General features: G+C 40.1%; 1 protein-coding gene across 1 annotated transcript in view; it reads left to right on the top strand.

The window, feature by feature from the left end:
- The window catches only part of NGF (nerve growth factor), a 184,824-nt gene extending 160,086 nt beyond the window's left edge, over positions 1-24,738 (top strand). The window contains 3 exon segments of the mRNA XM_082247414.1: positions 11,250-11,278; positions 11,281-11,376; positions 23,897-24,738. Of these exon segments, the coding sequence (XP_082103540.1) occupies positions 11,250-11,278; positions 11,281-11,376; positions 23,897-24,610 (839 nt within the window). The 3' untranslated portion in view covers positions 24,611-24,738.
- Positions 24,739-24,953: the final 215 nt, after the last annotated feature.

Here is a 24,953-nt window from a genome sequence, read left to right as displayed (position 1 = left end):
CTTTGGATTTAGTGTCTGTGGGGTCTAAAAAGTGTACCTGTGAAGTTTCAGCTCTGTAGCATGTCCAGAACCAGAAAAAAAAGATTGTTTGTATTATGTCACTTATAGAATAGGGATATGGCTTCCCTCTTTTCACACCTATATATATGTAAGTGTAAAAATAAATATAAGTATGTGTGTATATATACCACTATACACAAGTTCAGATGTTTTGCCTGCCTCCAAAAACCCCCAAAAAATGCCTGCAACAACACACCTGGGCGTTTTTTTTTTGGCGCTAGCGTTTTTTGGGCATTTTTTTGGGTTCTTTGGAGGCAGGCAAAACATCTGAACTTGTGTATACGGGTATATATACACACATACTTATATGTATATATACACCTAGACATATATAGGTGTGATAGTAGCAGAAATATATGCTTGCGCTAATTAAATAATTAACATTAATATGGCTCTGCTCCTATAACACCTATATATGTGTAAGTGTAAAATACATATAAGGGTGTGTGTGTACATATATACCCCTATACAGAAGTTCAGATGTTTTGCCTGCCTCCAAAGAACCCAAAAAAATGCCCAAAAAAAACGCTAGCGCCAAAAGAAAACGCCCAGGTGTGTTGTTGCAGGCATTTTTTTGGGTTCTTTGGAACACTTTTGAAGCACATTTAACAGAACTGCTTCCATTCTCTTCCATGTCCCTGTATTACAATGCTAGGAATTTGCCGGGGCTATATTATATACCGGGGGGCGTATTCACTAATGATTGGTCTAGGGACCCCCTAGTCACTCCAATCACATTCCTAGCATTCTCCTGCCCCCTCAATTGGCTTTTACTAATGGTTCTGGTCCAATCACAGGCTTTTAAAGCCCATTTCCTGTCCCATTGCATTTTGGTCGGTTCTGGTTGCCGAATTCCGAACTTTTTGGGCAAAAAGTTCTAAATTCGGCCGAACCTCGAACAGCCAATGGTCGACCCGAACCGTTCGATCATCCCTACTAATTACCTAGCTCTCATAAGGTTCTTGCTGATAAGTTAATTTGCCTCACAGATAGGGAAGGCAAGATGGCAGCAACTATGCTGTATTTTGGGGTAACGCTGTTTCTACACTGCATCTCTGAGCATCAATTTGAGCTTAATCCAAGTACTTGGGGTATTAACAATACAGTGCTATTTTATTATTATTTTTTCTCTATCGCTCATTGACAGACGTAGTCTTCTTGATTCTCAAGAGCTGGGTTATGTTGTCTCCGCAGGAGCAGGACTAGGCAGAAAGACAAAACGTTCTGGCTCCACCTTAGGGGCAGTCCCTGAGGGTATATCCTCCCTCTCTCTGCTACAGGGAATCAGTTTTTTTCTGTCTAGTCAGGAGACTGGCCGCTTTATCTTGTCGTTCCCCATATCTGGTGGTTCATAGAGATAAGGTGGTTCTTCGTCCGAATCCATCCTTCCTACCAAAAGTGGTTTCAGAATTTCATCTGAATGAAGAAATTGTATTACCTTCCCTGTGTCCTAAGCCCAGTCATCCTCGGGAGTTTGCTTTACACTCCTTGGATGTGGTCCGGGCGATCAGGGTATACTTGAAAACGACAGACTCGTTTCGCAAGACGGATTCACTTTTTGTGATCCCGGATGGACCCAAAAAGGGGTTGCCTGCATCTGCCGCGACTATTTCCAAATGGATCAGACAGACGGTGGTACAGGCTTATTCTATTAAGGGTCGGGAGCCCCCGTTCCCTGTTAAGGCGCACTCCACTCGGGCGCTTAGTGCGTCATGGGCCTTTCGCCATCAGGCGTCAGTGGTCCAGGTGTGCAAGGCGGCTACCTGGTCGTCGGTGCATACCTTTACAAAACATTATAAAGTTGATGTAATGGCATCATCTGATGCCGTGTTTGGCCGCAAGGTTTTGCAGGCCGCCATTTGAGGAGACCAGTGGTCTGCCTCGAGGGTTTTTTTCCGTTGGAAATTTTTCTTTTGAGTCTCATTCTTTGTTTATAATGAGCCTTTAAAACTTCTAGTTTGGCACCGGTTGGGCCTTCTAGATTGGATTTTGATTTTGTCAATCCCACCCCTCATTTGTGGCACTGCTTCTGGATGTCCCAGCTCTTGAGAATCAAGAAGACTACGTCTGTCAATGAGCGATAGAGAAAAATTGATTTTTGTAAGATCTTACCGTAAAATCCTTTTCTCTTAAGCTCATTGACAGACGTAGTACCCGCCCCTCTATCATTGAGTTGGGTTGGGTTAAATTCTCTGTTACTGCTTTAGAACAGAACTGATTCCCTGTAGCAGAGAGAGGGAGGATATACCCTCAGGGACTGCCCCTAAGGTGGAGCCAGAACGTTTTGTCTTTCTGCCTAGTCCTGCTCCTGCGGAGACAACATAACCCAGCTCTTGAGAATCAAGAAGACTACGTCTGTCAATGAGCTTAAGAGAAAAGGATTTTACGGTAAGATCTTACAAAAATCCATTTTTTTTTTTGGGGGGGGGGGGCAAATGTATACTTGGAATAACCCTTGAAAACTACCAAAAACGTGTTAATTTTGTCATCCCCATTGATTCAATGCATTTTAATTAAACCTCCTAATTTTTACTGAAATTTCAGAGAAACAAAATCTCACACTTTCTCTCATTCCCAGTAAAGTAATGCAGTTACCAAGTCTTGGTGAGCGTTTAAGTACAAATCCATTGGTTCTATGGATAATGGATATTTTTCTGTATGGTTGCTAACAGGCATGGCTGCCAATTTCCTATGTCATCTATTGCTTTCTCCCTTAAGTGTGTCTGCTCTTTAGAATTTAATTGAAACCTATTTGGCATTCCTCATGTAAGTTTCCTTCTTTGGGTTCTTGACATCTGTCAGTGTTTGCAGTAACTCAGCCAGACTTAATCAAGTGTTCATATGTGTATGTTGTAAATGAAGCCAATGAAACATTTTCAGACTTCCTATTAACATTTTATAAACAAAGACATCAATAGCTTTTTTCTCCATTAACGTTCAAGAAAATCATTACTTGTTTTAGTCTCAACATCCAGGAAAGATCTAATTAAAATCTATCTGCACTTTCTGAATGAATAAAATGTTCTGTGGGCTAATTTTAAGAACACTAGATCCAAAGAAAGTGCAACTGCTGGTCATAGCAGTCAATTCGATCTTTTCTTTCACGTGACGATTGATTGGTGGCTATAGTTTCCTTAGGTTCAGTTTTCACAAATCTCTTCCTTTCAATAAAGCCCAACTGAACTTTTAGCTAAGTACATTCCCAGATGCATTAAAACAAAATGTGTGCAAAGCCCAACCATTTGTATTTCTTGAGAAAGCAGCTGCAACCTAAAACGAAAAACCTATCCCTTGAGAGCATGGTCTCTCTGCAGAGGTCTGGCATGGCCAGTAGCAGATTTATAAGGAGGCAAAAGGGACAATTGCCCCGGGCCCTTCTGCCAGATGAGTCCCCAGATTTCCTTTATAGAAAATGTAATTATAAAATTAGCAAATCAGCACTGATAAAGAAATATTTAGGAATCACAAAAACTCAAAAAAGACAAAGTTCTCTGTGTCTACTAGCTGTCGAGAGCTGTGTCCTCAAGATGATACAGCTTAATGGGTTAGTTAAAGCCCACCTTAACACTAAACCCTGTAAATCTACAGGCATCCACAATCTAAAACTAATCTATCTAACCCTGTAAAGAAGAAATTGTCCAGTCCATTCCCACAGCGACAGCTTTACTGCGGAGACGGGTGCAGAGGAGGCAGCTGACAACAGAAGCCTCTTAGTAACTCTATGGGTGACGTCCCTTCCCATTCATTTCCCAACCATTGTTGTTGGGAAACCGCTGGAGACCAGAGTTTCCACCGCTGGAGACTGGACCAGAGCGGCTTTAAAAAAAGGTATGTATACGTATTTCATCTTTACAGGGATAGATAGGTTAGTCTTAGGTCATGGACTGTAGATTTAGAGATTTTATTGTTAGGGTGGACTTTTATGGGCCATACACACTGTAAGATTTTCTGAAGACTTTTTCCTTTAGACTTACCAAAACCATATAATATGAGGTCAAACCTAAACACTTTTAATTTGTATGCAATCAGGCAGGCCCTTGCACTACATAGAAAAGGTAAATCTGAAGGAAATCTAACCACAAAAGTTGGATAGTGTGTATCCAGCTTTACTTTAAAGATTTTGCAGATGCTAAGTGCAGGAAGGAAGACTTTTTGTAAATAGTGTAGAGTGATGCATAACTGTGATGTTTGACTTGCCAGTTTCAGTTACCCATGTAATGTGTATTCTTGCAGTCAAAAAATAGAAAAACAAAAATTGGGCAAAAGTCTTCTTCGGAACATAACTTATGTGATTTATCATTCATTTCAGTTCACTTTATTTGTCATATAATTTAATATCTATATTTAGGAGCCCCCCACATTTGAAGTGCCCCCCAAGGTCTAAATTCAGCAATGGTCACACCCCCTGAAAAATCAGAGCTCTACTTCTAAGCTCATTAGAGAGCTCTTGTTCTGACCCAGCATGGGATTTGTCAGACCTCTGCAGATGGATCACTGTTTCCACACAGAGAGTAACGTCCTTTTCTGCAGCATGCTGTCAGGGGACAAGCTTTTCTAATTAGGCTTTTACTATCTTTTAAAGAAAAAGAACTGTGATACTTTGTGCACCCTTTGTTTTTGTGCACCTGGATTATATTTGGCTGATTGAAACAGGAATTTTTTTAGGCTTTTAAGTTACAACATAAACCACAACTGTAATTGTTTTCAATAATTTCCATATCAGACTGGTATACTTCAAAGGCTGTATGGGGTTTTCTTGAGCAAAGATTGGACAGTGATCAATTATCCCCCTGGGTTTTCCCCACCTGTTTGGTACTTTATTGGTGTAGTCAAACTCAGCAGTCCAGCTGTGGTGGATCTACAAATCCTATCATGACACCTGGTCTCGTGCCTGTTGGTGTCAAAGTCTTGCAGTGTCTCATGGAATTGGAGTTTCACCACAGCTGAGGAGCAGTGGTTGCCCACCCCTGTACTATGTCACCAGACTTTCCAAATGGCTTTTATCTTGGATAAATGATAGACAGATTCAATAAGTTCATGAAAAGAACTCCGTGATGGTTTGAATTAATAGTTGTGCAAGAAGTTTTTCATGTCAACAAAAGGGGTTATAATCTGTTCAACTGTCACTAAGACAATGATTAGGTATCCTAATTAGAACCAGTGCTTTCTTGGGCTTCAGAATCAATTTCCACGAATGAAAAATATACTAATACTTACTGATATTTTTCAGCTAGTGCTCAGCCATATAGAAATTATAGCTGTAAATTGTTTTTTAATCAAAATACATATGCTGTCAACATATACTCTCAACCAAAAGTAAACTCTGTGGCGTGTCATTAAGGCTTAGTTTACACTGCTGCGACCCCAAAGTCCTGTGACTTGCTTGCTACTTTTTTCTTTTAAAGTGATTGTAAAGTCTCATATTCCAAAAAAAAAAACATGCGATACTTATCTACTCTGTGCAGTTGATTTTGCACAGAGTGGCCCCAATCCTCCTCTTCTAGGGCCCTTCTTCTGTGCTCCTGGCCCCTTCCTCCTGTTGAGTGCCACCACAGCAAGCAGCTTGCTATGGGGGAACCCGAGCCTAACCACAGCTCCTTGTGTCCATTCAGACACGGAGCCATGACACGGACCGCCTCTTCTCTCTCCTGATTGGCTGACTGACTTTGATTGACATCAGCGGGAGCCAGTCGTGCTGCGCTGCTGTCTCAGCCAATAAGGAGGGCAATCCCGGGCAGCTGAGGAACTCCTACAACATCGCTGGATAGAGATGGGCTTAGGTAAGTATTAGACCCCATTCACATTAGGTCGCTCCGAAAGTAGGGGGCGACCTGTGAAGTCACGTGCAGCGCGACTTTGGCGCGACTTGCATGGACTTCATAATATGAATGTCTATGCAATTCGCCTCCAGGTTGCCCCGAAGTAGTACAGGACCCTTTTTCTAAGTCGGAGCGACTTGTGTCGCTCTTATTAGAATGGCTCCTGTACTACACAATGGGAGCGTGAGGACCGTGACTTGTCAGGCTGACAAGTCGCCTGACAAGTCGGATCAATGAGAATGGACAATTAGGGGGGCTGAGGGGGGCTGTTGTACACAGAAGTTTTTTATCTTAATGCATAGAATGCATTAAGATAAAAAAAAAACCTTCTGCATTTACAATCCCTTTAACATTGCAGTCTATGGCACTCAAGTCGCACCAAAGTCTCAGAAAAGTAGTGCAGGAACCTTTTTTTTTTTTTTGGCGCAACGACTTCAGTCACATTAATTAAAAAAAGCACCCATTGAAATGAATGTGTTTTGACTTGTCATGCGACTTCGTGTTGCAGGTCACATAATAAGTCACAGCAGTATGTACCGGGGCTAAAGGTCTTATAATTTGATTGTACAATCTGCTTTTGATCTACCAACAAACATGTGTAGAATAAGAACCTACATGGCTGGATATGAATTGAATGTTAGTTCTTTGCATTATAAAGCTTTGTTAATGCTAAAGAAGATTGTACAATCAAATGTATTTCATTTATTCCTTCAATTAATTAAAAACAATAATTGGGATTTTAGTGTATTATTTATACAGAGAACCGGCTGCTTCACCTTTCAGCACGCAAAGGCTTTTTAGATAGGAAATCCTAATTCATATGATTTACAGAATCTTCATTGTAGCCAAGACAAGGGACAATGTACCTATAAACCTATTTGGAAGGGCAAGAGATACCACTTTTAGCACACACCATTTAGATCTCCTGCAGCTACCTGGACTGTGTGATTTTTTTTTAAATTTTTCTCATTTCCTGTTCTAGGCAGGAAAAAAGGGATTTGTCTATTCTTTTAGTTTAGTGGGGTAGGAACTTTATTGGCGCACCATGGGACACATAATAAAATATAAACAGTTTATTGAATCACATTAAAATCAAAACACCCCTTTAAAGTATGGGGATATAAACCCCTAATTCTTATAAAAGCATACATACAATACTCATTACTGGATAGGGATGCCTATAGTCCAGTATAATAAATGTTATCACAACAAAACAAGTAGTTGTAGAGTGGGCTTCTCCAAATCCAGATATCAGGCCAACACGTTTCGCAATAGGGTTGCTTTATCGGGACAGTGGTATGCAAATTGAAGCAAAAAGCATTAGTTAATACAATGTATAGAAGTATAGACTCACACACATTCATTAATTGTATATTTTTCCAAATAATATGCTCACATTGCACCTATTTGATTGGAAGACACCACACATGAAAGTCTGGCAGGCGGACACAGGGGCAAGAAATAGCCATCAATTCTTTATGTATATTAGTATGGATAATACCCCAATATGTAGATTCTAAAACAATATAAGATGTATAAATGACTACCCAAATCCAAATTACCAAACTACAGCCAGCAGAATTTACAGGCGTAAGGTAATTACTCAAAGAAATATATCTGCATCAACAACGTTATATGTTTGAGGCAAAATAAAGTTCTAAATTCCAAAGGACAGCCACTAGATAACAGGCAAAGATGTATCAATTAGTGATGAGCCGAACACCCCCCTGTTCAGTTTGCACAGAACATCTCGAACAGGGGGAATGTTCTTGCGAACATGCGAACTCCATTAAAGTCTATGGGACACAAAAATGAAAAATCAAAGTCCTAATTTTAAAGGCTTAAATACAAGTTATTGGCCCAAAAAAGTGTATGGGGACCCGGGTACTGCCCTGGGGGACATGAATCAATGGATTTATTTTTTTTTTTAAAACAATCGTTTTTACAGGAGCAGTGATTTTAATAATGAAAGCAATAAAAACGAAAAATACCTTTAAATATTGTGCCTGGGGGGCCCCCCTTAATGTGCTTGTAAAGTGTCGCATTTGTGCGATGTTTCTAGCCTGCTGCAGCAATACTGACATTTCTAAAGGAAAAAATGTCATTTAAACTTGCCCACGGCTGTAATGTATTGTCGGCTCCCGGCAATACAGATAAAAAAATGAGAAAAAAAAGCGGCGTGGGGTTCCCCCTAAAATCCATACCAGACCCTTATCCAAGCATATAGCCCGGCTAGCCAGGATGGGGGTGGGGGCGAGCGAGCGTCCCCCCCTCCTGAACCATACCAGGCCTCATGCCCTCAACATGGGGGGGTGGGTGCTTTGGGGGCAGGGGGGGCTCTGCCCTCCCTACCCCAAAGCACCTTCCCCCATGTTGATGGGGACAGGGGTCTCTTCCCCACAACCCTGGGCTGTGGTTGTGGGGGTCTGCGGGGGGAGGCTTATCAGAATCTGGAAGCCCCCTTTACCAAGGGGACCCCCAGATCCCGGCCCCCCCCCATGTGAATGGATATCGGGTACACGGTAGCCCTACCCATTCACGAAAAAAGTGTACAAAAAAAATTACAAAAGCCACGCCGTTTTTTTTTCAGCAATACTGACATAAACTGATATAAACTGAAGTGCCTATATATAAATAAATAACTTTGTGGTATACACTGCACTATCTGATCTCAACAAACTAAAAAGCAAAAATCTCTCTGGCCAAAGGATTTGATCTCACAACCATCGCAATTGCAGGACTGGTATTCTACCAGCTACGCCACCGTGAAGCACGGTTAGGTTGTATATACTTTCCCTGCCTAACCAACTCCTATCTCACCCTACACACAGTGGATGAGATAAAAGTTAGGGAGAGTGTGTGTGCAGCTTAAGCAAGCTTAACGGTGGCATAAGTTGTAGAATACCAGCTTTGCAATGATGAGAGCTGTGATTTTGATTCACCCTGCCAGCCAGTGATCTATTTATTGGAATTCAGAAGTCAGAGAGTCCATGATAATGCGGGAACTTAAAGTTTCCGCGAAGAAGCCCATTTGTTCATCGTTCGACGAACAAGCAAACAGCCAATGTTAGAGGCGAACTTACGTTCGACTTAAACTCAAAGCTCATCCCTAGCATCAATAAGAGTAATAAACAGAAAATAATGGATCTATGGACCATGGCTAATATAAGAGTGGTATATTGATAAGATATCAAACCATTTAACTTTTTGTTATCAAAAACTGAACACAAAATTGAATTAATGCCAGATTATCTACCACTTTTGAAATGTGGGAGAAAACTGGAACACCTGGAGTAAATGGACACATGGAGAACATACAAAATCCATGCAGACAAACACGTATTCTCAGCATGTGGAGTTGCTAATATGCCTTGTCAAAATTCACCATGGTTTTAAGATGTTTAGATCTGGCACCAAAACGAGACATTGTGAGCATGCTGGCAATTGACACATCCAACAAAAATATGAGTGTGATATCAGACCATTTCCTCTGGCTCCAAAGTAAGAAAAAAAAAAAATGGATAGGAAAAGCAAATCTCCATCAGTAACGCAAGTGTTCCTGGAAATTTGTATGTGTACAGCATACGGATTATGACCCATCATTACTCAATCATGCTATTCCACATAGACACTTCACAGTGCCAAAATATATACTTAGACAACTTCTTTTTGAAAAAAATTGAAAAAGAAATATGCTGTAAGGCTCATGATGTGATCTGTAATTCCCAAGAAGCCGCTTTCTGTATATTACACATTTTATAGCGAAAATCATTTATTATGCAATATATACATAATGAAGTACAATGCATTATGCATGTTTAGTATTTTTATTTTCTTGCTTAAATTAGCCTGTCATCTTTATATATTTAAAATATTAAATATTATTTTAGCTATTTTTTTGTTTACATTTTTTTATTCTGCAAGCTGTCTGGCAACGCTTGTTGCATTCATTTTCCTTTCTAGCTCCACCCAAACACAAAACAGGTGTTTATATCAAATACAGGAATGACACATAAATGTCATACTATCTTGCAGAAAAATAGAGAGGATGTAGAAAAGCCGAGTTGCGTGTAAGACAAAGTATAAAGATACAGAAAAAAAGTGAGATGTGTTTTTGGAGGGCATGATTAATCCCACAATTTAAATCTGTCATATTATGCCATTATTGGCATTAAAAAAAAAATGCCAAAAGCTCCTAAACTCATGTTTTAGAAGCTGTAATGTACATGAGCTCTTATACTTTAACAACTTTTCTATCAGTATATATTTTCTGAAAAAAAGATCTTGGAGAAAGATGTTTTCTGTTCTAATTTTATGACGGCGCACCTATTCATCAAATGCAAATATTCAACATAAATACATATTAAAAAATACAAAAAAAAAACATTGTGCTCCATTAGCTTCCTACCAGGCCACAGCTGGGGAAATTGACAGCTGAGAGTGAAATAATACATATCACTTCTATGTTATTTCACCAGAAGGGAGACCAGTGAATAGATGTTTGCTGGTCTCTTTTTTTATTTTTGTTCCACCTGCCGATACCTGCTATGTTGGGCAGTTGGGTGAAAGCAGTACCTCCAGGGGGATGTGGAAGTGATCAGACAGCTTTACAGCCACCCAAATCACTTATATATAACCCCTTTCGGCACCTGAATGGAATATAAAATGACCTACACCAGAATAAGTGTCAGACAGGCTGTTAAAGTGTTTTTTTTTTTTCATTTTGGATAGAGCAAGGGAGGGTAGTAACCCCTGTCAGATTTATTTTTGTCTTCTGTGTCCCATTGCGTAGATTTACCTTCACTCACTATTCCATAGCCAAAGAGGAAGTGTGAGAAAAACCCTGTAAATTAGGGAAATTCATTGGGGACCCCCAGATCACAAGAACTAGTGTCCCAATTGGAAAATTTCCCCTCTCTTACTTTTCAAGGGACAACCCAAAATTTGGGGATTTTCATTTACTTTCACTTTCGATGAAAATGGCAAATAGGACAAATAGAGAGGTTGAATCTCCTTAATGGGGGCACAGAAAGCAATAAAAATGTACATGTGTTCTAATATATCTCAACTCTATCCAATACTAAAAAAAAAAAAAAGTTTTGCCTTTAGTTATACTTTAAGTTTCTGCATTTCACTGATGTACATTGCTGTACTTTTTCGAAATGGCTGGGCTAATCATCAGTGAATCATCAGGTTTGTGTGACTAAACAGAGAACAATGCTGTAATCCGGTACATAATTGTTCAATTTGCCAGTCAGCATGGAAGTGATTAATAATTATAAGTCATTTCACTTGATGGTCTCTATCAGGCTGAATGGCATTAATATCTTGTTAGGTATTCACTGTCATTTTTTTGTTTCCTCTCAACAGCAAAACTCCACTACATCACTAAGACTGTCCCTTGTACAGATGGTATGCTGGGCCTCAACTCAGCACAGCGTTTGGACGCAATAAAGGCCTCTGGGACAGAGCAGCTTTCCATTCTGTACACCCAAAGGTACGTCATATGGTACACAATGACCTGAAAGCAGTATTTCCTGACAGCGAATATAGAACTAATTTACAGCTATGATTTTTATATCCTTCTCATTCATTTCACGTTCTAAAGTGGACTTATTCAAAACACATAAACACCCTGTTATTTTATTATACAGTCTCTGTGATAAGTCCATGAAAGATCATAAAATTGTGGCTTTTTTGTTATGAGGGAAATCGTATGTTGGGCCAATGCCTGGTGATGTGATGTCTTGCAAGATTATAAACAGAATGTTATTACTCTGATAAGTATTATTATTATTATTATTATAATTATTATTCTCATTTTAATAACTGGACTGTAGAATTTCACTTTATTTTACTGGCAGTAACACATTGTTTTATTATTTTCTCCAATATAAAATTCATTGTTAAAGTTTCCTAAACTGTAATTTTGGGCAAATAACAATTTTCCATTGATTCCACTACTTTCTGTGGCCTCTTTTCTTTTTTTTTTTTCTTTTTTTGCAGTAAGGAAAAACCAGATATGAGCTCAGTGATTGACAGGCATAGTGAATATCAGGGATTAATAGATCTCTGAGTCTAATAATAACTGTTAGCGATTTGTTAAGAAAAAATTTAAACATTGCTTACAGAGCACCTTTTGCTTTGGAGCCCTGAAACTACGAACAGTTTGTATCAAATTCATTTTAGAAATGCACTGGGAAATGTCAGTTTGCAAGTAAGTAGGAGTTTCAGGGAAATAAAGAGTTTGTATATACTTTTATTTTTTAATTGTAAAGTTTAATTTTTTTATTTTTTTTTGCTTTTATTTTAGAGGGCACTCGCAGCAGCCAATAGTTGGCGAGCTCTAGGCAACATTAGCTTCTTTCCGGAGGCTGAACTAAAGTTGATCTCCAGGTTTTAGTGCGGTTTAAAACTGAGTGTGTCTACGTACAAAAGGCTCCATCTTATGGTTAATTAACAAATGTCTAAATTTAATGCAATAATTAAAATATGGCAGAGCAAGCATGTAAAATGTAACCATCACACAAATGACTGAAGACCACGCCTTTTTCTGACACTTTTTGTTTATAAAAAATCAGTATTTTGTGATAGAAAATTACTTAGAACGCCCAAACATTACAGTATATATTTTTTGGCAGAGGCCTTAGAGAATAAAATGGTGGGTTTTGCAATTTATAACGTTGCATGTATTTGCGCAGCCGTATTTTGAAAGCAAAGTTTTTGAAAGAAATATACTTTAATGAATTTTAATGCACACAAACACAATATAATACCCGTTTTTTTTTTTGTAAACTATAAAAGAAGGTATTACACTAAGTAAATAGATACCTAACATGTCACGCTTTAAAATTGTGCACGCTCATGGAATAACGACAAATCACATGGCCACAGGCGACACTTTAAAAGCCTTTACAGGTCACTAGTTTACAGTTACAGAGGTGGTCTGCTGCTAGATTTATTGCTCTCAGTACCTCACATGAGTGGTGCGATCGCCATTTATGTATGCTTTTGGGACTAATGCATGCATTTGCCTTTGGGTGCGAGCACAGCAGGGTGGGGTGCTTTAAAAAAAAAATATATATATATATATATATATATATATATAATTATTATTTATTTTAGTATTTTGTATTTTCTTTTACAGTCTTTCATTTTTATTTTATAGGACTTTCTAGTCCTCGACTAGCACTGTTTTAAGCCGCCGGATTTAATTTGGGGCTTGCTGATGGGACGGTAGAACCCGGAGAGGCACTGGTGGGTGGCCTGTCCCACCGTCTGTAAAAGCCATCCATAGGCTAATTAGCCATTAGGATGGCTTTTACATAATATTAGCCAGGTGGAAAAAAAATAAATACCTGATTGATGCCTGTACCTGCAGGCGTCATCTTGGTATAACCACTTAAAGTCAAATGACCTACATGTACATGATTTAGGGTTAAGTGGTTAACACTGCAAAAATAACTCAAAATACATTAAAAAAATATGTTCCCTGAAAATTTACTATACTTTTCTTTTAGATGTGTTTACTAAATTTTAGTGTATTCATGTGTGTTGATTTGCTTTTCATACAAAGCCGTCAGTCCATACTGCAAAGAATAAGCCAATAGCCAAGACAAAAACCAAGGGACACTAGGCACGGGTAATGACTTAATGTGTACAATTTTTTAACATTGCACTTTTTTTAGCACACTGCATGACGGCAAAGACCCAGAGCACGTGTGAGGCTTAACTGAACTTGCTTTACAAAAAAAACTACCAAAGAAAAAACAAGATTTTCCTTTTCTGACGATATCTTGCTGTGAGACCTGGTCTAGATTACAGACTAGAATATTCCAGATATTTCTGAGAATGGAAAAATTACAGCATGCGTTTGATGTTCCTTATAAAAGTATCTTTGCTAGGAATGGTCTGGCCTCAATAATAGTTTCCTCATGACAAACAGGTCACTTATTAGCTTTACCAGGGAAAAAATACAAACATACCTATTAAACCATCTGATATATATTACCCTGGGTTAGTAACCAATGTATGTAGGTGGCAATAAAAATAATCATCCACCTTAAGATGAATATGCATAGGTGTCTTTTACAGGGTCTGTGGTCTTTTTTTTTTTTTTCTTTTTTAATTTGGGAATTATGGGAATGCAGCAGCCCTGTGTAGAGGATTAGAGATTTTAAGAAAAGTACTTTCATTCCATTACCTACAGAATGTCAGATGTGTTGGGATACTTTGCCTACGTCTCAGTTTCTGTGACTATATACTTTGAATTTATAGCCCATATGGTGTATTGTTATTTGTATCCCTAACCCAAGTGACTCAGGCTTATTGCGAACATTCTTTCCATTTATCCCAGTTCCTGTCATTAACACAAATTGACAACATAATTACATGTCACTTTCACAGTGTGTGGTTGTTTTACATTCTAAAACGATATACTGATGCAAAATGTTCATAGTAGTCTGCTACAGGTTTTCTATTTTTCCATTCAGATGAAGCCCTTATAATAATTAAGGCTAGACTTCAATTTAATCATTTGAATTGGATCCTTAGTTGGTAGCTTTTATGACATAAATATGTGCATTATACTGTAAATGTAGAAGAAATAAAATTACTTTTTTTGGCTTATATGCTTACATAGGAGAGAATTATGATCAACTAAAAGCTGAGCTCCTGCTGAAATACATACTATACACAAGAGAGCTGTTATACCTGCCAAAGAATTTGTATTTCTGTCCATTAGGCCCCTTTCACACAGGCTTTCCGATCCGGTCCGCCTGTCAATTTGCAAGGTGGACCTGATCAGAATCTCCATGTACCTCTATGGAGCAGCGGATGTCAGTGGAGACATCTCAGCTGACACCTACTGCTATCCGATCCGATCCTGCCTGTGAAATCCAGACGGATGGAAGCCCTATTTTCCATCCGTCTGGAGGATTTGATCGGATGAAAACGGACAGGCGGTCCATTTTCATCCGATCTCCCATAGAGGAGAGCGGGGATCTGACAGCTCTTTCTCTGCAAAGTAAGTTGAGACGGAGCTGTCATCCGCCTGCTCAACGGTGATCAGCGAATCGATCCCCCGCTGAGCAACACAGAGTCCGCCGGGTGCCCTGCTCGTGTGAAAGGACCCTTAGTCTCTTTCAAATGTCTTGGCATTTCTGCCAGGGATCTGCCTTTTCTCTGCTACAATTCAGTTACACAGGTCTCTGTCTAACCCCATTCTGTATCTGGGCAATGGAAGGAGAAGCAGAAACCTGATAAACTCATCTCTCTATGTATACAATGACAATAAAGTATATCTTATATCTTATCCTTCTATCAGCAGACTCCATGCACTGTAGCCAGGGCTGTAGATAAGGGGGTACCATCAGTTCTCCTGTGAAGGGCCTGGGCTGGGGGGCCGAGGCAGCAGGGTGAATCGGAAGGTGTGGCAGGGGGCAATTACTGCAACCAATCTCCTGTATGGCTTGCTTTCAGATGCTTCAGAGAGAGCCATACAAAGGATCAGTTCCAGTAATTCCCCCCCCCCCCACCACCACACTGATCACCCTCTCTGTGCTTCATATGTTTCCCATACTGCCAATGCCCAGGTGTGTTTGTCCCCCCCCCCCCCCCAGCGCTGCTGGTTTCCCTCTTCTTCTTCCATCTGGCAGCTGCAAGTACACTATAGGACCCTTCAAGATCAAGAGTGGTAAGTGGTAGGTAAATGCAATATTTATAAGCTCCTTCCATTCATGAATGAACACAATTAGTGATCAGAACTGATCAGTCACTGTATTCATTCATAACTGAAGCAATGGTTGTATGGAGCCCCATGTCAGGTTGTCTGTATGGAGCTCTGTGGTTTCTAACCGCAGCCCTGACTGTAGCACATCAGTTTTAGTACTTGTGCTGCCTCATCCTCTTTTGCTTGAGCTCTGAAAGGATTGCAAAAGTCTGATACCATGCCAAATTCGTAAACTTAAAAATAAGGGTGATCGGAGCGCTTTGTACTTGATGGCTGGAGTGAGAACACCTCTGATAAGGGATACAGCGTGTATGCCAGAATAGGTAATAGTTAGGTAGACCCAAATTAGGGGTTAAAGAGCGAGTGTGTGTGTGTGTGTGTGTGTGTGTGTGTGTGTGTGTATGTGTATGTGTATGTGTATATGTATATATATGTGTATGTATGTGTGTGTGTATATATATATATATATATATATATATATATATAATATATATTATTATTGGTCAGTATATCCTGGGTGGTAACCACAGGAGGAAATTGTAGGAATCCTTACACACTCACTTGAGAGGCTGCCTGCTTGAGAGCAGAAGGAACTTTGTAGATGCTGGGAAACAAGGAGAGAGGAGTAGTGCCAATCTAAGTGTAGCAATGTCATAAATGGGTTTTATTGAAAGTAATACATTCACTAGACAGGGATGATAAAAAAGCACATCTGTAGTGATCAGCCAGGTAATTGCAGTAATCTGGGGTGGCAGCTCTGAGGCCCAGTATCATCACAGCGGCGTCGGTGGTTTCCGGTGTTCTAGAGGAGGTGCAGGAGGAAGCTTGGTGCAAGGGAGGCTGGGTCTGTGCCCATGTTTTGGAGCATGCGTGCTCCTTCATCAGGCAATTGCGAGAGGCAAAAGTGAGTATGTTACTTTCAATAAAACCTGTTTATTATATTACTACACTTAGGTTGGCGCTGCTTCTCATGCACTTACACTGATTGCATTAAAATTTTATTGATGCATTATTAAATACAGAGCTGCATTGATTTCTGTTTTTTCTTTTTAATTCTGCGAGTTCAGCTTGTAGAAAAAGCAGACTATTTCCTCCAAGAAAAAAAATATTGCTACCCTAGTCACAATTTTGATATTCATACTCAGGCCCAGTCCTTGGGTACACACACACACATATGCACATATTTGACCTATATAAAATGTCAACTTACCTAGGTTTAACCCTATAGCTGATGACTTTACATCTGTCCTAAAGAACCCTTTTCTTTAGTGCAATCTAGTAGAGCTTGGAAACAATCACTGTAAAAAGACAATGTTCTGATCAACTGTAGAGGTTGTAAGCATATTAAATTCTAAGTTTACATAAAACTTAAAAGAAATTAGCACAAGGCATGGTACTTACTGGTACTTACATTTAATCCAAAGTGTCCCTTGTGCTGGTGCTGGCTTCCATAGTTGAAACTCTCTTCTGCCCTGCTTCCATACCCCGTGGCCGTAATCTTCCAAAGCTTAAGAGTTAATAGAGCTGAGGGACCTGTCAGAGACATTCACCAAGAGTTGACCTTGTACTGTAGCTTCCATTAATGAATAGTGCTCTATGAATAGAGGTGGTCCTTTCATTTATCTGCCCATCCTCCATTTATAGATAGCTTTTCATTCATTGAAGCTACATTACCGCTTTCAATGAATTAAGGAGAAGAAATAGCGTCTGTGACAGGTCCCTCAGTTCTATTAACTGCTGCGGCAACAAATAATTGTGGCTGTGGGGTAAGGCAGAGGACAGAAGATTTCAACTTATGACAACCAGTACAAGGGATATTTCAGATTAAATGTAAGTACTGTCCCTTGTGCTGATTTTTTTTTTTTTATGTTTTATCTAAACGTAGGCTTTAAGTTTAAAAAGCTTAACTTGAAACTGTATTTTGCACCATACAGGGCAAAACAGGTTCACTTTAATAGCGGCGCATCCTGCACTTAGCTGAATTTACTCCCTTGCTTATATATATATATATATATCGTATAGTTCATATTCCTATCGCACACCTTCCTGGTTTGTAGGCTCGTGTATGTTGGGTGCTGAAGCGATCGCCAGTTGGCAACTGGATTAGTTACAAGTAAATACATATTCGCCAGCACACCAATGCTCTTGCAAAAGCAGTCCAAAAACTTTATTCAAGTTACGATCACATCAAAAAAATAGTGCAACGTTTCGGAGCCGCACAGGACCCCTTCACATGCCTGATGAAGGGGTCCTGTGCGGCTCCGAAACGTTGCACTATTTTTTTGATGTGATCGTAACTTGAATAAAGTTTTTGGACTGCTTTTGCAAGAGCCTTTGTGTGCTGGCGAGTATGTATTTACTCCCTCCAGCCACTGGAGGAAAAGAGAAGAGACCCTGTGTAAGCACTGAGTCATGAAACAATTACTGCCCCATATGACCGTATCAGCTGCATGAGCTACCAGTTGGCAAGCACCAGTGCTGTCATGTGGGTGGGAGGGTCCTACATATCCAGGAGTACTAGGTATTTTCTTCACTTTGGGTTTGTCACAAAGGGTGACACAAAGAGTCCTCAGGGGTGCTTCGGCAAATTTACAGAAAGCCTGTATATTGAGCAGGGAGAGAAAAGGCTGTTCCTCCCTTAGACTCTCTCCCCCTTCCTACTACCGCCAGCAAAACTGAAAGCTGTACAAGCCGGCCGCCCGCATCCTACCAACCAATGACATCATCGGTTGCTAAGGAAAGGTTTAACAGTGCACACAGCTTTCAGTTTTGCCAGCAGTAGTATAGATAGTGACAAGGAGGGGGAGAGAGCCTGGGAGGGGGAACGAGATGTCTTCTTGCTGCTCCGTATACACAGAAGTTAACACAGGAAACCTTTAATTATCAGACTGTATCAGGGCTTTAAGTTTGCTGTGATAAAAGCAAAGGGGGGGAGGGTAGGAGCAGGGGAGGATTTGTGCTAGAGGGGGAATTTTGCAGTGTGGGAATTTGTGGCTGGGGGCAATTTTTGGGGGGGTGGGTCTTGTGGCTAGCAGGGGATGATTTGTGTTAGCAGGGGGCATTAAGGTTAGGGGTTTGTACTACGGGGGGGGGGGATATGTGCTAGGACTGGGGATTTTGAAGGGGGGAATTTGTGCTAGCTGATGGGATGTGGGGGGGTTTACAACCTACTGAACGTTTAACTTTGCCTTAAAAACTAAATTTTAGGGCTTTTTCACGTCAGGTGCAGTGCGGTAACGTACGTTTGACTGCGCCACACAAAAATGTGTTGCCTTAATGGCACCCCCACACATCCACTAATTGCATGCATGTTTTCACACGCTAAAGTGCATGGTACTGTAGTACCATGCATTTTGGTGGGGCTCAATTTAAAATAATGCCAGCACATTTTTTGCATGTTTCAGTTGCTTAGAGCAGCCTAATTAAAAATGCAACATGCCTCGGGATTGTGCGCAATCTAAAGGGTGTCTTGACTGAAAAAAGGTTGAAAATCACTGGGTTAAAGCATGCTTACGGTTGCTGCTGCAGCCCTCAGCTTGGTATTGGTTTATTTATTTAGTACCTGGCTTTCATGTAAAATAATCTTTTTACAGTACTGAGAAAGGACTCCCACCGTGGTGGCCACTCTCTTGTGTTCCAGTGGTTCCCAGGCTCTCCTTATCCTTCGGGAAAGCCTGGGACCACAGTAGCAACACACAAGATGCCACGTGAAAAGAGCTTAGGGAATATCTTTTTCCCAGTCTCCTCTGCAATAAATGAATCCGGAATGGTGAGGATTTTGTCACTTCTGGTGCAAAGTTGTCATTCACCAGCTACTGTGTCCAGGTAAGCAGCTAATCAAGCACAATTTGTTGCAGTGGAGGGCTTGGGTTGACATTAGGGGTCTAATATACCCCTGATGTCTCCAAAAAAGAGATTTGTCCCCTGCTCATAATATCACAGAGGGGACATTTTAACATGAGGTTAAATGGAAAAGAGTGTTAAAAAAATTATAAGAAACTAAATTAAAAACATTTAAAAGCAGGCCGGTCACTATGTGCACACAAGCAAATGCAAAGATGTGTTTAGGGCAGGCACATAAATGTAAACAGCAATTTTGCCACACATGTGAGGTATTGCCTTGAACACTGAAGTGAGATCAATAATTTTAGGGCTATAATTCATGGTTAACTCTAAAGTGATGATCTGCAAAGGCTTTTAAAGCATCATCTTTAGGCGATTTTGGGTATCATAGTTTTTCACCATTTTATGGACATGTGCAACCCCCTCCTGCCTGCCCTGGCATCTCTTTAAAAAGTTCTGAATGGGGGCAGAAAGGATTGGTGATCATATGACCACTGTGATTGACTAACAGAGTAGTCAGCTGATTGGGAGTCTGAATTAGTATCCAGCTATTGTTTGCTAATGCATTGCTAATTGATATAATGCAGATCAACAGCAGCCTTTGACAGCTCGGTCTCTGTGAGGAGGCAGTGAATGCGCTAACAGCAAAGAAACCTCAGTCATCCAGCGATGCATATGTGTGATGTGTGGACGTTGAAGTGATTGTAAAGCTTCTGTTTTTACCTTTTTTACATATTTTACAATGCACTAAGTTAAAAGATATTCAGCCTTTACAACCACTTTAAAGCCCACCCTTTTGCCACTGCACATGTATGTTACACAGGCAGCAACAAGTTATGGATTGACAGGTTTGATATCCATTTACTTGGTTATTATGTTGTGTTTGTGTGCACTGAAATTCATTGTAATGTATTTTTTCTGAAAATATGCATTTAATATAATGCATCGATCAAATATTTTGTGACCTAAAAGAAAACAGCAACTTCTCCCAGAAAATATATAATTGGGGGTTTTAAGTAATTTTCTAGTACAAAAATGCAGATTATAACCACTTGACCTCCAGAAGATTTTATCAGCTTAATGACTAGAGTATTTTTTGCTATTCAGCAATTGCGCTAATTTAACTGGAAATGACGTGGTCATGCAGCACTGTATGCAAATAAAATATTTATCATTTTTTTCACACAAATACAGCTTTCTTTTGGTGGTATTTAATCACCACTGGATTTTTATGTTTTTATTACATAAATAAAAAATATTAAACATTTTGGAAACAAATTTATAAAAGATTGAAAATTTGGAAAAAACATATTTTCTAATTTCTGTTGTAAAACCTATCCAATAAAAGAAATTAAAATAAAATCAAGTTTTTCCATAAATTGAGGCCAAAATGTATTCTTCTACATGTTTTGGGTAAAAAAAAAAATATATCTCAGTAAGTGTATATTAATTGGTTTGTAAGAAAGTAATGTACACTGACGCTGTACTAGAGACAATGGCTTGTAAGGGGTTAACTTCTAAAGGCAATCAAGGGGTTAGCTGTGTACCTAACAGTGTGTAGTGTGTGCTGCTTTTACTTTACTATCTGGCAGTTTTTTTCTCTCTGCTTTTCAGGGAGGAGAAACAGCCAGATCACTGTTCCTATGCATACAGAGTTCTGTGTTTTTGTAAACACAGAACTCTGTGTGTGATTGAACACAGGGGATCAGCTGATTTCAGCTAAAATCATTAGCTAAAATCTGCTGCAAACTTCATACTGTGTCCAGTCGAATGTGCGAGCTCCAAACCCGGAAGGAGGGCCTAACGTACAGGTGTGTGATTGTGCCTGCACCTACCGCCTATGCGCACTGTATTTACTGTGAGAAGTCGGCAGGTGATTAACGTGTTTAAAAATTAAAAAAATCATCCTTGCTTTCAAGTGGTTTGGGGTTGTACACATCCTAGAGCCGTGATGCTTTGCTTCACAGACATAGCAAGAATTAAAAACCTTGTCATGATCAGCTGGCAGTATTGTCTGCCAAACGCAATCCATTCATCTGACTGGGGCTGCAGCACGGTTGTGCAGGGTTTTAGGTGTTAAAACAGGCGGTGAGGAAGCGACATAATGCCTCCTCATTGAGTGTCAAATGCTCTCTGAAGAGTGATCCACTGCATTTAGAGGGCCAACGCTAGTGTAAACTAGTCCTAAAAGTGCACGCTTTAAGGCTGTCACCTTAATAAATATTTCACTACCTGTTACTGGCCCAAAACAAGCATGCAGCCAATGAAGTCTGCACTGATCTGATCTACAGGTTGCTTTCTTAGAAGACTGAGAAATAGATGAAAAAATATAGAACTTGCTTGTAGTATTCTGTATTATTCACTTGCTGACAGCCCTATAAGAGTTTTACTGCTACAGGGTGCTCCACCGGCAGTTTGTCTAATCACAGCGGGAGCTGATCAGCGGGTACCATGGACTCAAAATCCACCGGCACCCGTCGATCATCCTGCAGACACACAGAACAGCGGTCTGTAAACAAGGCAGATCACTGTTCTGACTGGAGGGAAGGCATGGATCCTGTGTCTCTGCAAAGCAGGGACATGGATCAATGTCTTTTCCTAGTAAAATCACCTCCCACACAGTACACCAAAACACTGGCTAGGCACACAGTTAACCCTTTGATCACCCCTGATGTTAATCCCTTCCCAGCCAGTCATTAGTACAGTGACAGTGCATATTTTTAGCACTGATCATTGTATTAGTGTCACTGGTCCCCCAACAAAGTGTCAAAAGTGTCAGTTAAGTGTCCAAACGTCTGCCACAATATCACAGTCCCGCTATAAGTAGCTGATCGCAGTCATTACTAGTAAAAAAATAAACTAATAAATAGAAATGAATAAAAACATCTTAGTAATAGTAAAAATAGTAGACGCTATAACTTTTGCGAAAAACAATTATATATTCTGCTACTTATTTTTGGTTAAAAAAAACATACATTATTTTCCTAACTTGATGAAGAAATTAGATTTTGAGTAGAAAGCAAAAAATATTGTTTTTTTTGTTTTCATTTTATTTTTTTCAAAATTGTCTTTTTCATAGCACAAAAAAATTAAAAATGCAGAGGCGATCAAATATCACTAAGGGTGAAAATGCAGTATCCGGATAGAAAGGCTGATACTGCTTAACAGGGTGTCAGTGTGACTCAGGTTCTTGCAAATGTGGGCAAGATAAGTAACGTTGTCTGCATGCAGTGTCTTTGTTCCCTGCAAATGAGCAAGTGCCCGCTCACCAGTCCTGCGGTCAAGGCCCAAGCCAAATGTCCTGGAACAATGCAGGCTCTTCAGGTAGCCCGACTGGCTACCTCACGACTGGAACACTTCATGCCGTTGGTACAGGTGCCTCTGGAGATTCGCCTGAGATTCCCTCTCAGGCAGGATGTGCCTGACCAGTACGCCGACCTGGGAGGCACCACCTCTCCCCTGGGTCCGGTCCCAGGCAGACAATCCTTACTTCTTTTCCCCCCAGAGCATGCAGGAATCTGTGGTCCTGTTCAACATAGAAGGCTGTGAGACCGTTTGTGTTAGGGACTACATGTCCAAAAATCCTTTTCAGCTGCTGGCTAGTGATTGGCTCCTCCCTCCCTGTCAATTGTAAAGCAGGGGAGTGAGCAAGGCGGGTAGCTGTGTCCTCTGTGAGCACCACTCTCTCACACTGCAATGTGAGGAGGAGGGAGAGAGATCCCCTACAGGAGCTGACAGGCTCTCTCTCCCTAAAAGCCTGTGTAAACACCAGCAGCCGCTGGTTGGAAATGCAGGGCCGTGGGGCACCCGGTACATACAGTATACTGTTTACTGTGTCAATACCCATAAAACAGCCCTTATACTATTATGCTCAGTGCCCAATATTACTATAAAAATGCACATACTCATTGGCCTCTATATCTCTCATGAGTACTGCCTCAGCACCTGTCCTTTTGTCCAGCTTACATAGAGAGTTATAAAAATCAGGATGATAAGTCTACCTGCCAGCAACAGCCAAAATGTGTTTACTCTTGATGAATCTGTCATGCTGTGCATTGTAGCATGGCGTTCCAAAAAAAAAAAAAAAAGTTGTGTTTTTTTGATTTGCTGCGGTGCAATGGAAACCCAATCAGGACTGTATCAATGCAACACACATTAACGCTAGAAAGAAGCACTGCAATAGACCGTTATAGATAGAAAATGTAAAGAAAGTCTTGTTGATTTTGAAAGGGAGATCCATAACTGAAGAACATTGGAGTAAATTATTTCTGAACTTTTGGATTGTGTGGTGTTGTGTATAATTGCAATGCTTATAGTTTAGGAACTTCTAGTTACTTCTGCTTCTTTTAAATGATTAAAATGTTTTAGTACTGTTATTACTAATGTCTTGTAAAAACTTGCCTATTTAATAAAATATTAAATATTTTATTGTTTTTTTCCCTAGGTGGAGAGAGTAATGTCCATGTTGTACTACACTCTGATTATAGCATTTTTGATCGGCATACAGGCTGCACCAAAGACCAAAGACCATGCCCCAGGGGGAGCATCAACAAGACATCGTATTCACCACCACCACACACATCGAACTAAGTCACTTCAACGGCACAATGGGAAATTAGAGACTCATGAACCTTCTAACCTTCACAACATCACAGTTGATCCTAAGCTTTTCAGGAAGAGGAAGTTTCGCTCTCCAAGAGTTTTGTTTAGCACCCAACCTCCACCAATATCAGAGGACCTCCGGAACTTGGAATATTTAGATGATGAGGAGTCCCTCAATAAGACTATCCGGGCTAAAAGAACAGTGCATCCGGTCCTGCACCGAGGGGAATACTCTGTATGTGACAGTGTCAGTATGTGGGTCGGGAATAAAACCACAGCCATTGACATTAAGGGCAAGGAAGTAAGTGTGCTGGGAGAAGTCAACATAAACAATAACGTTTTCAAACAGTACTTTTTTGAGACCAAGTGTAGCGATCCAAAGCCAGTGTCAGGTGGATGTCGTGGGATTGACTCAAAACATTGGAACTCCTATTGTACTACCACACACACCTTTGTCAAAGCATTGACCATGGATGCGAAGCAAGCAGCATGGAGGTTCATACGGATTGATACAGCCTGTGTTTGTGTGCTCAGCAGGAAAACTCGAACCTTCTGAACCATTTTCTGCTGTCCCAGCTTCTCCCCACCCCTACCTCAGCCTGTAAATTATTTTAAATTATATGGACTGCATGATATATTTAAAATTTTTACAAGAGACTATTTATTAAAAAGTTTTCAAAGCAATGTGTTTTCTACAACTGAATTTATTGAGCTTATTTTGCTGGAAAAAGGTTTTCCATTAAACTAAATATCCAAATTACACCTATAAAGTTAGTGGTGTTTATGGTTGCACAGGCTTTGCCTCCTTTCTCCTTACTTGATTTTGTCTCTAAAACACAAACAGGAAAACTGCTCCAAATGTAAAGCACAGACACCTGGAGCTGCCTCAACTTAACTGC

Source organism: Pelophylax lessonae (assembly GCF_965119305.1).
Source record: "Pelophylax lessonae genome assembly, chromosome: 2".
NCBI lineage: Eukaryota > Metazoa > Chordata > Amphibia > Anura > Ranidae > Pelophylax > Pelophylax lessonae.
Note: the sequence above shows the minus strand (reverse complement) of the source record. Positions and strands in the feature narration are given on the sequence as shown.